The sequence below is a fragment of the Canis lupus genome, chromosome 5, assembly GCF_011100685.1.
Source record: "Canis lupus familiaris isolate Mischka breed German Shepherd chromosome 5, alternate assembly UU_Cfam_GSD_1.0, whole genome shotgun sequence".
NCBI lineage: Eukaryota > Metazoa > Chordata > Mammalia > Carnivora > Canidae > Canis > Canis lupus.
In genome coordinates, this window is record NC_049226.1 from 53,077,591 (window position 1) to 53,090,615 (window position 13,025).

At 42.0% G+C, this 13,025-nt stretch overlaps 1 protein-coding gene across 2 annotated transcripts in view; it reads left to right on the plus strand.

Annotated features, from left to right (window-relative positions):
• FYB2 (FYN binding protein 2) overlaps nucleotides 1-13,025 on the plus strand; it is a 123,774-nt gene that overhangs the window by 34,634 nt on the left and 76,115 nt on the right. Inside the window, exon 4 of one of the 2 annotated variants that reach the window (XM_038537418.1) lies at nucleotides 2,674-2,704. In XM_038537418.1, coding sequence (XP_038393346.1) covers nucleotides 2,674-2,704 — 31 coding nt within the window. Of the gene's footprint in view, nucleotides 1-2,670; nucleotides 2,705-13,025 lie in introns of both variants that reach the window. The other variant, XM_038537417.1, reaches the window with a different exon arrangement.

Sequence of the window (13,025 nt, forward strand, 5' to 3'; positions counted from 1 at the left end):
GCCTCCCTGGAGAGCATTGCATTTGATCACTGGGACTAGGTCCAAGAGGAAGAAAAAGAAAGTAGTGGAGCAGGGAGCCGGGAGCTTTTGTGTTTCCTACAAAGCCTGTGTTGTCAACACAATCAGTGCAATAGGAGAGGAGAGGGAGTGAAAAGGGAGGAAAGTCAGTGTGAACTTGACCTGTGATCCTAATGGAGGGTCCCTCAGGCCTCTGTCATCTGCCTTCAGTAATTAGTTGAAGGCCCCCACCCCCACCCCACCCCCTGCCACTGGCCCTTTCCAGAAACAAGCCAATTTTTTGTGCTGTTTTGTGTCTTTCTCTGTTACTTAAAGGAATATCTTCTCATCCCCTTTCCACCAACACTGTGCTTGGATCCTGTTGACACTGTAAATACCTTTGCTTATGTTTGCTCTAATGGAACTTGATGTGAACACACACTTTGGTGTGGCACATAGTTCCATGCTAACATCTGTCTTACTGTGGCCATGAGTGCCAGCAGATGGTACGCTCAGAGAGCTGATGGCATCTTGCATTGCTCATTTGACTGCTTTGAAAACCTCATGATTGTTAAACATCCTGAACTCATAGTTTCTCAAACTTCAGCCTGCACCAGAATCACCTAGAGGATTTGTTAAAACACAGATCACAGGGCCCCATTCCCAGAGTTTCTGATTTGTTTGGTCTGGATTGGGTACCTAAGAATTTTCCTTTTTAACAAATTCCTCAGGGCAGGGGGGTTACTGATGCTACTGGTCCAGGGACCATACTTTGAGAACCACTGCTGCAGATCATCTTGAGTCTTAGCCTAAAAGAAAATTCTATATAAAGAGATAGAACATGCTGGCTGCCATCTTGTGTCCCCTCATGCATGCACCTAGTCTCCGTTGGTTTGGCCGGGACCCTCTGAGCGCCAACCTTAGTCCCCCAAGGTCCCATTTCCACTCCATCAAGATGAGAGAAACTGTCACGAACCAGGAGAAACGGGCCAGATTGCAAGCCCAGGTGCACATTGGTGGGGAAGGAACATCTTGCTAGAAGACGATGGTTCACAGAAGGGCTACAGCAGATGATAAAAACCTTAATTCTCCTTTTTAAAAAGATGGTTTTATTTATTTATTTATTTATTTATTTATTTATTTATTTATTTATTTATTTATTTATTAGCATGAAAGAGCCTGAGCAGGGCGGGGGGTAAGGGGCAGAGGGAGAAGGAGAAGCAGACTCCCCACCCAGCATGGAACCCGACATGGGGCTCGATTCCCAGGACCCATGATCACGACCTGAGCCAAAGGCAGACACTCAACCCACTGAGCCACCCAAGAGCCCCAAACCTTAGTTCCCCTTAAAGAAGTTAGGAGTAAACAATATCTCTGGTATTGAAGAAGTGAGTATGTTCATAAACCAAGGAACAGTTCTCTCTCTTCACAACCCTGAAGTTCCAGCACATGAGGCAGCGAACACTTTCACCCTCACAGGCCTTGCTGAGAGGAAGCAGCTGGAAGAAACGCTTCCAGAGTCTTAGACCAACCTGGTGCAGACAGTCTGACTAGTTGAAGAAGACTGGCTGAAGCTCTGCCCACACAATCCGAGGTTGAAACAGCACCACTTGTTACCGGAGAGGACAAAGAGGATGATGTTCTGGATCTTGTGGGGAACTTTGAGGAAGCTTCCAAGAATGAAGCAAAATGATTTGAGTCAGTTTCTGAAGAAGACAAAACTTGAAGAAGTTCCTGGGAACTGCTGTCTTATATTAGGACTGCTTTCAAAAATTTTGTTCATGGATCTGATGGACTCTAGATCTCTAGTCTTTTAAGTGCAAGCCCCTTGGACGACACTGCAGCACTTTTCAGTTTTTGCTTGGATACTATTAATTCTTTGCAGCTAATTAAACTGAAGTTTGAAACAAGGTTAATAAAGTTCTTTACCTGGCTAAAAAAGGAAGGAAAGAAAAGGGAAAAAAGTGCTCTTCTAAATATAACTTAAATAATAATTTGGCCACCTCTATAACCAAGAAGGCCAAGTATGGTTTTTAGAAACGTTAAATAATTCAGGTCTCAAAGTGTCTCTCTGAAAGCAAAGAAGGTTGTCAGAGAACCCAGAACAAAGCACCAAGTCTTCTGTGATAAAATGGCCTTTGTAAATCCCAGCTCCCCCACTCACTAGCTCTTTAAGTTTGGGCATGTTGCTCACGGAGCCTCATTGTCCTTATCTGTAAAATGGGGTTGACAATAACATTCATCTCCCAGGACTTTTGTGAGGATAACTGAGATGAGTCATGGAAGGAGTTTAAACAGTGCTTGGCACACCAGTAAGCGCTCCATAGACACACCGTTATCATTATTCTAAGCTTGTATTGAGCAGCTAGCTGCACTCTTTGCCCTGGGCCCTGCGATGGATACATGAGTTAAAGAGCCCCACACGAGTTCTGGTGCTCCGGGTCAGAGTCTAATCTGAAAGATCAAGATCATCCTCACAAAGAAGCACTCTATAGTGTGGGTGAGTGCTGCACTGCAGGACAGAGGGTCCCCTGGGTGCTGGGGGTGGGGGAGGCTTGGGATGCCAGTGAGTTGCCATTCCTCATTTTGTCTCTGGGTCAGGGCATTGCACAAAGTTCACTTTAACCAGGCCACCACTTGCTCCCCTTTTCATTCTGCCTCTTGCTCTTGCAGCAGCTGGGAAAGAGCACTGCCTGCCTCCCGAGAGGTGAGTACCTGTTCCTGAGTTGGCGGGAAGCACAGCCCACCGAGCACCGACAGGTTGCTTAGCCAGCCTGAGAGCAGGCAATAAGCACAAGCCAGGTGTCTGCATTTCTCAGAAGGGTTGCAGGAAGAACAGATTTATAAGCAACAAACTGCAACTTTTGTTTTAGAGAGAGATTAAATAAACTGCATTTAACTGCTGTGCTGACATTAAATTGCAAAGATGGTCCTCTGAGGTACTTTTATTTATTATACAGTTGGGTTCAGTAAATTGAAACATCAGCTTCCATAGTAGTAAATCGAATTAGAGGCTACAGAATGCTGTGGGCAGCTGGTGTGATGTTAGGAATTGGTAATGGGACAAAAGACCTTCTGTTTTTGCTGTACTTATTCTGAGAATTTTGCCATACTGGTGTCAGTTCATATATTCACTCATCCAAATATTATCTGTTTGAGCCCGTTGATGTGTCATGCATTGAGCTGGCTACTTTATATAGATTTTCTCTCTTCCTTTTCTCAAGACTGCAAAATTGGTGCTACTGTCCTTATTTTATAGCTAAAGACATTGGGCTCAGAAAGTTTGGCCTCATTAAAAAAATATATGTAAAAATAAAATAAAATAAAATAATAAAAGAAAGTTTGGCCTCTTGCAGAACTGTGATTCCAACCCAAATATCCCTAAACTATTTTTTATTAAATATAATGGGAATAGAAGATTGTGTAAACTTGAGGTGTACAAGGTGTTAGTTTGACACATTTACAAATTGCAGTAGGATTACTAAAACAGCGTTAGCTAACACCTTTATCACCTCACATAATTTTCATTTCTTTTTTGTGTTAAGAACAGTTAAGATTCAATTTCTTAGTAACTTTAAAATTTATAATACATTATTTTTTACTGTAATCACTGTTTACACATTAGATCTCCAAAACTAACTTATGTACTAGTTGTAAGTTTGTGCCCTTAAACATCTCCCCAATTCACCTACCCCTCAGCCCCTGGTAACTACGATTTACTCTTTTGAAATACTCTGCTTTTACAAGTTTCAGTTTTTTTAGATTTCATGTATAAGTGATACTATACAGTGAATGTTTTTCTCTGTCTGACTTATCTCCCTTAGCATAAATGCCACCAAAGTCCATCCATGTTGTCACAGATGGCAGGATTTTCTTCTTTCTTGTGACTAAATAGCATTGCTGTGTATATATATATACTCCGTGTCTTTATCCACTCATCTGTTGATGGACGCTTGGGTTGTTTCCATCTTGGCTATTGTGAATAATGCTGCGGTATTAGTATGAATCAAGCAGTATTTCTTTGAGATGCTGATTTCATTTCCTTCAGAAACATACCCAGGAGTGCTGAGTCATATGGCAGTTCAATTCCTTTTTTTCCCCCCTTTTAAAGACTATTTATTTACTCATGAGAGAGAGAGAGAGAGACAGAGACAGGCAAAGAGAGAACCAGGCTCCATGCAGGCAGCCTGATGTGAGACTCGATCCCAAGACCCCAGGATCACAACCTGGGCCTAAGGCAGGCACTCAACTGCTGAGCCACCCAGGTGTCCCGGCAGTTCAATTCTTAATTGAACCTCTATAGGCTTTTCCATAATGGCTGTACTAACAGGAGTGCCCAAATTGTTTTGATTATATGACCTCACTTCTTCACAAAAATGTTCTTTTCTCAAGAGGGTCAGGCTTAGAAGAAGTAGACATAAAAACAAATAATTATATTACTTACCAAATGTTTATAATAGTAGAATATGTTAAGTTTTCTAATAGAGGAAAGTATAAGATTTAGAGGTTGCACCGGGATCCCTGGGTGGCGCAGTGGTTTAGCGCCTGCCTTTGGCCCAGGGCGCGATCCTGGAGACCCGGGATCGAATCCCACATCGGGCTCCGGGTGCATGGAGCCTGCTTCTCCCTCTGCCTGTGTCTCTGCCTCTCTCTCTCTCTCTCTCTCTCTCTCTCTCTCTGTGACTATCATAAAAAAAAAAAAACCCACTAGAGGTTGCACCAATATGGGAGTGATTGCCTGTCCTTGGGAGAGTCAATGAAGTCTTTCTAGAAATTGTATTTTTTTTTTTTTTTGGCTAAAATCATTCTACATAACAAGCAACAAAATATCAGCAGCATACAGCAGGAGTGTGAGTTCAGCTGATCTGGGCTGAGCTCAGCTAGTGTTGCTAGTATGTTGCAGACTACCTAGGGAGGTTTACTGATACTGACTGGGGTTGCTCATGTGTGGGGGTCACCCTGCAGCTGCTGATCTAGGATTGCCTTGGCTGGCATGAGTGGGGCAACCTGACTTTGCACCAGCTGTCTCACCCTCCAGCAAGCTAACTGAGGAATGAGCTGCAGGCAAGCAAGACAGTACCGATTGCACAAACAACTTTTAAACTCTGCTGTATCATATTTGCTAACATCTTATGGGTCAAAGCAAGTCACATGGCCCAGCTTCAGCATGGGAGGAAGCCAGAACACTACCTATAAAAGGGCAGGGATCTAGAAAGGAAACATTTGCAGTGAGTATGGAGGGTAGATATGTACTGGATAACATAGGGAGGGGTGCTGTAGGCCCAGGCAGGAGGTGTAAGGAAGCAGGTCTCAATGGTGAAAATTAGAAATAGATAAGTAGAACTGGTGTGGTAAGGTTGGGATGGAATGGAGAGAAATGGAGGTAGACAGGAACCAAATCTTGGAGGTTCTTGTCCACCAAGGACTAGATAAGACCTCCTTGTTCACCACAGAATAAGCCCACCAAGGACTAGATAAGACCTCCTTGTTCACCAAGGAACAAGCCCACCAAGGACTAGGTAAGACCTCCTTGTTCATCAAGGAACAAGCCCAAAAAGGACTAGATAAGACCTCTGTGTTCACCAAGGAACTGACCAAGTGGTGTTGGGTGTGGTTCACGTGTACCAGGAACTCCTAGTTTAGTCGCCCATTTAAAAGAGTTAAATGACAACACAGAGTAGGTCAGTGAAGCCACATTCTCTGTGCATTTGTGTGAAAGAGGAAAAACCATTTAGACAGCTAAGGCAATGATTTGCACTGTTTACTCAATGAACACAGGCCCCAGGGTGACAGTTTGAGGGGACAATATAATTCTGTGCTCTGAGTCCATCTTGGTTCCCTCATGACTCACATTCTGAGAGCATCTCCATGTGACTATACGTGTGCTACAATGGTGATGGATGCACCAATGGATGTTCAGTATAGAGATAGAGCATGACTGAGAACAAGGCAGTAATAATAAAGTGGAGGATAAACAGATGCAAAGTATTCCTTTTTAAATATTTTATTTATTCATAAGACACACAGAGAGAGGCAGAGACACAGGCAGAGGGAGAAGCAAGGCCCCATGGGGTGCCTGATGTGGGATTCGATCCCAGGACCCGGGAATCACGACCTGAGCCAAAGGCAGATGCTCAACCACTGAGCCACCACGATGCCCCCAGATGCAAAGTATTCTGATGTAGAAGAATAAGAGATGAAGTTGGATTCCCAAGTTAATTAGGTGCCATGCTGAGGAATTGGGACTGTAGGTTGCGGTGATGAGTTAACTTAAACAAGTGCCGTGATGCTGAGCAGCCTTACGGACAACTTCCATGGAAACCAGGGCTTGTTTGGAAGGAACGTCTCCTATGTTCATGGTATTGATCTTCAGTACAAGTATTAGATTAGAAACAGAATATATTGGGTCTCATTACTGGAAGGGGACCTGGCAATTATCAGATGTAGCAAGCTGCACAGCATAATATTAACACTTCTGGGGGTTTTAAACTGAGCCCTACCACTTAACATCTATATAACCTTGGACAAATGCCTTAACCTCTGCAAACCTTAGTTTCTACTTAAGTAAAATGGGAGGCCGATAGGACCTGACTCATACAGTTGTGGTGAGAGTTAGATAAAACAATGATCGTAAAGCATTGAGTGCAGTGCCAAGCACCTAGAGAGTGTTCGATAAAACTTGCTGAGCTGTTATATAACCCCCTCCAAAGGCAGGAATCATAATTAGAACCTTAATGCCTTCAAAAATCATTTGATGAAAAGCTCATTCTCTGAAGAGTCCAATGTTTTTCTTGTTGGGGCAGATTTTATTCATTCAACATATATTCATTGACTACTATATGCCAAGCCCTCATATACACACTGAGAATATAGCAAAGTACAAAGTAGACAAAAGTATCTTACATGCATGCACACATATGTGTGCACACACATTAGTTTTATTTATTTAAAATCCAAGTTGCGCTTGGACCAAAACCGACCTCCCTACCCCAGACTCCCAGCCATCTGTCCAAGACCTACTCATTGGTACAGTAGACAGGGTCTCTACCCCTCCATTACCTGGCAGTTCTTAAAACACCTAAGGAATACATCATACTGTTAAATAAAACTTTCATTATTTTCAACTATTATTCATAAAAGAGAAGTCTATGTTTTAGCTGTATTTTTATGGATATATATTTTTAATCATCTTGTTAGAAACTCAGTGCATTTACAGTAGGCGCTTTCACTTTTGAACCTCTTCATATCCTGTATTAAATGGGAGAAGCAGCACTAGGCACTGCACCCAGTACAAGTCTGGGGTCAGATTCACATAGAGCCAAAACCCCTCCTCTACAACTCTGACAGCCCGGAGCTGTGATACACACATCTGTAAAGTCAACACAATAATACTTACTTCATTGATTGTCATGAAGACTAAATGAGATAAATTGAAAGTATGGAAAATACAGAAGGTGTACAATGAGTCTTGGTTTCCTCAACCTGTGGCCTCTCCATCCCTTGTTATCTCTGGAATAAATATCTCATTAGTTCCCAACAGTGAAATGATTCTTGGGAGATTATTCTTTGTCATCATTCTTTCATGCAAACCAAGCTGGCTGGTATACCTCTTGAATAAGCAGCCCCTATTTCTGTGAGCAAAGCAGGTTCGTCCCAGGGCAGCAATTAACGCTGAGTCTCTGTCAGTACTTAGCAGAGTCGGCTAATATTTTATTCATTAGCTGTAAATATGGCTTTCCTCCCATTAAGATGTGTCAGAGTGTCGTCCTGACTCAGGAAATCTCTGACTCAGACACGAGGGAAGGGAGAGCCTACTTTTTCTTCGGGAGAAAAGATTCATACAGTATAGCATTTCTCAGACCAGGGTCTGTGGGTGGATCTCAGGAGTCTACCATTTTCTCTTCTGAACTTTTTAATTTTGTGTTTTCATCTTAATGATAGTCTTTAAAAGATAGTATAAGCCTATTTTGAGTCTTCTAGATGATTTATTTCAACCTAATATTTTGGAACATGCTTTTGTGTTTGTGTTTTTGATATTTCTACCCCATACAGAGTGAAAACTACAAATGCCTCCGAGGGCTGATGGGTTATGTGACTATGTCTAGAAACTCTCTTAAACAACTGGGAGGGAGAGATCCTGTGGAAATGGGAAGAAATGCCTTACCTAAGGCTTTCAAGTGAAATATTCATAATATCAGAACACCACCACTGTGGGGTAAAGTAAAATGCATCTATACTCTTTATTTGAATAGTGGTAAGTGTTATAAAGAAAAGGTTTTAAAGAGTGTTCAGATAGTAACTGGGGACAAGGAGTGGGATAAAGAAAGTGTAGGATGATCAGGAAAGGCCTGAGGTGGTGACATTGAGGTTGAGCCCTACATGATGAGGACCTAGTCACAAAAGGCCTAGTAGCTGGACATTCCAGGACATTGCTGCTCATTCTAGCTGAACAGCTAGAGCAGTGAGTCAAGGGGGAAGTGTGTCTGCACATTGGGGGAGCAATAGCTAAAGCACAGTGTCCTGGTAAAATGGTGGGGGTCTTGAGAGCCATGGAGTGAATTTGGATGCTGCTCTCAAAATATGTTGGGAAACCACAGGAGTTTGAAACCAGGGAGTGACATGAGCTGACATTTATTTTGTAAAGATCCCTTTGAATGCTTCATAAATAATAAACTTAGTGAAGAAACAGGTAGAAATATCTTCAGAAGCCATTGCAACAACAAAACAGTAGCAATAAATAGAGCAATCAGCACTCCTACTGAGGGTGTCCTAAGCACTTTAAATATACGACTCCGTTTATGTTAATCCTAAGAGGTAGATGATATCCAATTTTGTAGATGAGGAAATTGAGTCACAGAGAGGTTTTATCACTTCATATGGACAAGGTGGTAGAGGTAGAGGTTAAAAAAATGAAGGGAATCAAGATGTATTTTGGAGGAAATGTAGTGATTGTGGGATCACCTGTGGAGAATGAGACAGGAGGGCAAGATTGGAATATAAGACCATTCCCGGGTGATTTGTTATTTCCATCACTGTTGGCACCAACATGTGTGGAGTCTTGGCACACACATCAGTGCTCAGTGCAAAATGACCCTTCATGAAAGCTATTGGGGATTTTTTTTTTTTTTTTTTTTTTTACTTAAACGAAACAAGCATGCCCTAGAGTCTCTGTTTGACCAGAACCTCTTAGGACTAGTTTTAAAGTTGTTTGGAGCTTAAATATGGCTACATGTCAGTTGGTCAAGACCTGCTCTGATTGACCAATGGCAAAACAGGTTCCTCACGGTGGTATCTGGGAAAAGATGAGCCCTCACATCCCAGTGTGCTAAATTGAATCACTATGGGGCAAGAATGAAGACAGGGAGGTTTTTTAAGCCTGTACCTTATGAAGTTTAAGACACAGAATATTCAGGTGGATTTAGCCCAAGCCACTTCAATAAATTCTTATGCCTTTTTAATTAGGTTTCAGAAAACAACAAGGCCACTCTTTGGCCTTTCTTTCCAAGGGCAGTGGTGTCAAGAACAGTCTATTTGGGGGGCTTCTTTTGTATTTCCAAGTATTTTTCCTTTAAAAATAAATTCACCTATAGATTCTATTTTTTTTTAACACTTACCATAGAGAAGGACTTGTGCCCTTTATTAATGTCTCTTCTCTCCTTTTAAAACTCCCAACCAGGGGCAGCCCGGGTGGCTCAGCGGTTTAGCGCCACCTTCGGCCCAGGACGTAATCCTGGAGACCCGGAATCGAGTCCCGCGTCCGGCTCCCTGCATGGAGCCTGCTTCTCCCTCTGCCTGTGTCTCCGCCTCTCTCTGTGTGTCTCTCATGAATAAATAAAATCTTTAAAAAATAAAATAAAATAAAAATAAAACTCCCAACCACGACCACCCGATGAAGTTGGTGGTTAGCCGACTCTCTGACCATAGAGTTAGGTTAAGGAATCCAAGATAATGCAACTGGAATATCACCCCTGCAGGGCTTAACCTGGCCAACAGGGCTCCAGAGCATCACCTCTCAACCAACACTGCAGACTGCCTTTCAGAAGATTCATGTTGGATCTTTACCTGCAACAAAAGAGGGCAAGGTTTAATAGACTCATGGCCTGCTCTACAAATTGAGTCTAGACATTCTCCAGGCAGCTGTTCTTGAATGCATCTCCTGCCTTAAGATTTCTTTTTCTGTCTGGAGAAAGATCTGTGTGAGGGAGGCTGGCCAGGATGGAACTAAAGTATGAAAGTGTTTGGAGCCAAGTCTCATCTTTACTCCTTACTGGCATTCAAATGATAAGCTGGAAAAAAATCATGACTTAGGAAGAAATCAGACAATAAAGTTACAGACTTAGAGCCTATTTTTGTACATAGGTTTGTTCAGAAGGTTGAATGGAAACTTATCTTTGAAAACATGCTGGGCATTGTTTAGCCCTTTACATCTGTTAGACTCATTTTAGCCCCATGATCATGTTAGGAAGGCAAAATTAATATTCCCATTTTGAGTTGAGAAACCAAGGACTCAGAGATGTTTCATGATTTGTCCTAAAGTATAAGATAATACAGAGCTAACATAGGGTGTGAACTCAGGACCAGATGTTCATAAGGATTTTCAACTACACTATCCTGTCTCAGAATTTTTCCAACATGAGCGATTTTGGGAGGTCCTGTTAGATTCTGAATTCCATGATTGTCTTTCTCACCTTTCTCACCTACTGAGAAGTAGACATGCCAGTAATAATTATTTAATGCCTAAGTGATAGACTAATTGAGTGACAGATTGAGGGAGGATAGACAGATAAAATGATACTGCTTTTCAGGAACTTTTTATAAATAAAGAAAACATTCCTAAGCTCTGTCAGCTGTATATTCTGCATTGATCTGCATGTCCAGTATCTTGTCCTTCTAATATTAAGCAAAGCTAAATAATTAGGACAATCTAAGCTCTGCATTTGCCTTTGTATATATCGTGGAAGGGCTCCTGCCATGTGCAGAAGTGGACTCATATGAAAGCTGCTCTGTCCTCTGCTCCTTCTTAGTCTAGCAAAATTCAGCTCCAAGTGACACTGCCAAGAAGCTTGTCCTTATCATTCTAGCCATCTCACAAGGCGCTCTCCTTTCATCCCCCACTTCTGTAGACCTATTACACTTTCATTCAGTAGTTATGTAATCAAACTAATCATCAAGCACTTTGCTTGATGATTAAAATAGAATAAAATTCAGAAACCCCAAACTGCTTACTAGGGCCGGGAAGGCCCTACCTGTTCTGACCACTCTGCACACTCTTCCTTGTTCATGGTCTTTAGCCCACTGACTGGCCTTTTGGCCTCTCCTCAAACACAACAAGCATATTCTTACCAAGCACGAATGCTTGTTGCTTCCTGTGTATGGAGGGACCTCCTCCCAGATCTTTAACTGATGGCTCCTTTCCATCGCGCAGGATTTGTTCATTCTGTCAGTCAGTCAATGAATGTTTATTGAACCCCAGCTGTGTGCGAGACATGATCTGAGATGCTGATAATGCAATTTAAACAAAACAAAGTCTCTACCCTTGTGAATATACATTTTAGTTGGGAAGAAGGACAGAGAAGCAAATAATGATAAAATTAAAATAATAACAAATGCTTACATGTCCACTTCCCCGACCACACCTGTGTCTCCTGTCCCAAGGTACTATCTGTGCCATGCAGAGGTCTGCCTAATTCTCCTCTTAGTACTTATTAATGCTTCAAAGAATAATTATTCTGGTTTCTTTTTTAGTCTATACCACAAAGGTATTGAGTTCAAGGACCTTGTCTATTATTTGCTTTTATATTCTAGAACAGAGGAGGAGCTTAGTGAAAACATTCATGATGTGACATCATCTGTCTCTCTATGTAGGAGTTTTCAGTATAACTATGAGCTTCAGAAGAGAATCCAAACAATCAGGAGCCTATAATGTGCCAGGTGTTGTCTTTGTCACTAGGGACCCAGCCGTGAGTGATCTACAAGATCACAGAACAAAAGAGAAAAAAATTAAACTAATAAAAAGTAATGAAATGATTTAAAGATGAGGACAACGAACTGAGGAATGGCATAAAGCAGAAGGTTATACAGATAGAAATGGTGGGGAAGAGGGCTATTTGGAAAAGGAAGTAGAAGGACTTTCTTGAAGGCAAACTGTAAGGGGAGACCTCATGGTTGAGAAAGAGCTGGCCATACAGGGGCATTTCAGGTGGCAGCAACAGCATTTGCAAAATCCTTGAGGTGGGATGGAATGTGGTGTCCTTGCAAAACAGAAAGGAGGCAGGTGGGGTTAGAGTATCATGGAGGAAGAGGACGGTTGGACAAGAGTTTGGAGAGGCTGCTGGAAGTGAGATCATAAAGGGGGAAGCATTTGATGGTTTTGTCTGTTGTTGCTGTTTTTCATTAAGAATCATAGGAAGAGGGAGCCTTGGGTGGCTCATTCAGTTAAGCATCTGACTCTTGATCTCAGCTTAGGTCTTGATCTCGAGGTCATGAGATCAAACCCCACATTGGGCTCCATGCTGGGTGTGGAGCTTGTTTAAAAGAAGACAAAAAAAAAGAATCATAGGAAGTCTTGGAAAAGTCTTAAGCAAGGTTGTGACAAGGTTCAAGTCTTCTTTTTAAAAGATCATACTGACTGCTTTTAGAGACTAGATTATAGAAGGAACAGAGAATAACACCTAATGCATATTTTAAATAAAAAGTTGGGGTGTTTGGAAAGGCCATTGGTAGTAAAGATATGACATACAGAAGAGCCACATACACAGAGACACAGAAGCAGGAAACATCCTGGTGTGTTCAGGAACCATAATCTGACATGTTTAGGATGTATAATGGCAGGGTATATATGGGGCAGTGCAGCACGGAATAGTTCAGTAAGTGTTGGCTGAATTATAGTATGGACTTAGACAGTACTTTGTGTACTTAACTGCCTATGATTATATATGTAGGCTATTTTGGTCACTTTACAGATTCTTGAGTGTTCCTCACCTTCCTGTCTAAATTATAAATTCTTGGGGATCCCTGGGTGGTGCAGC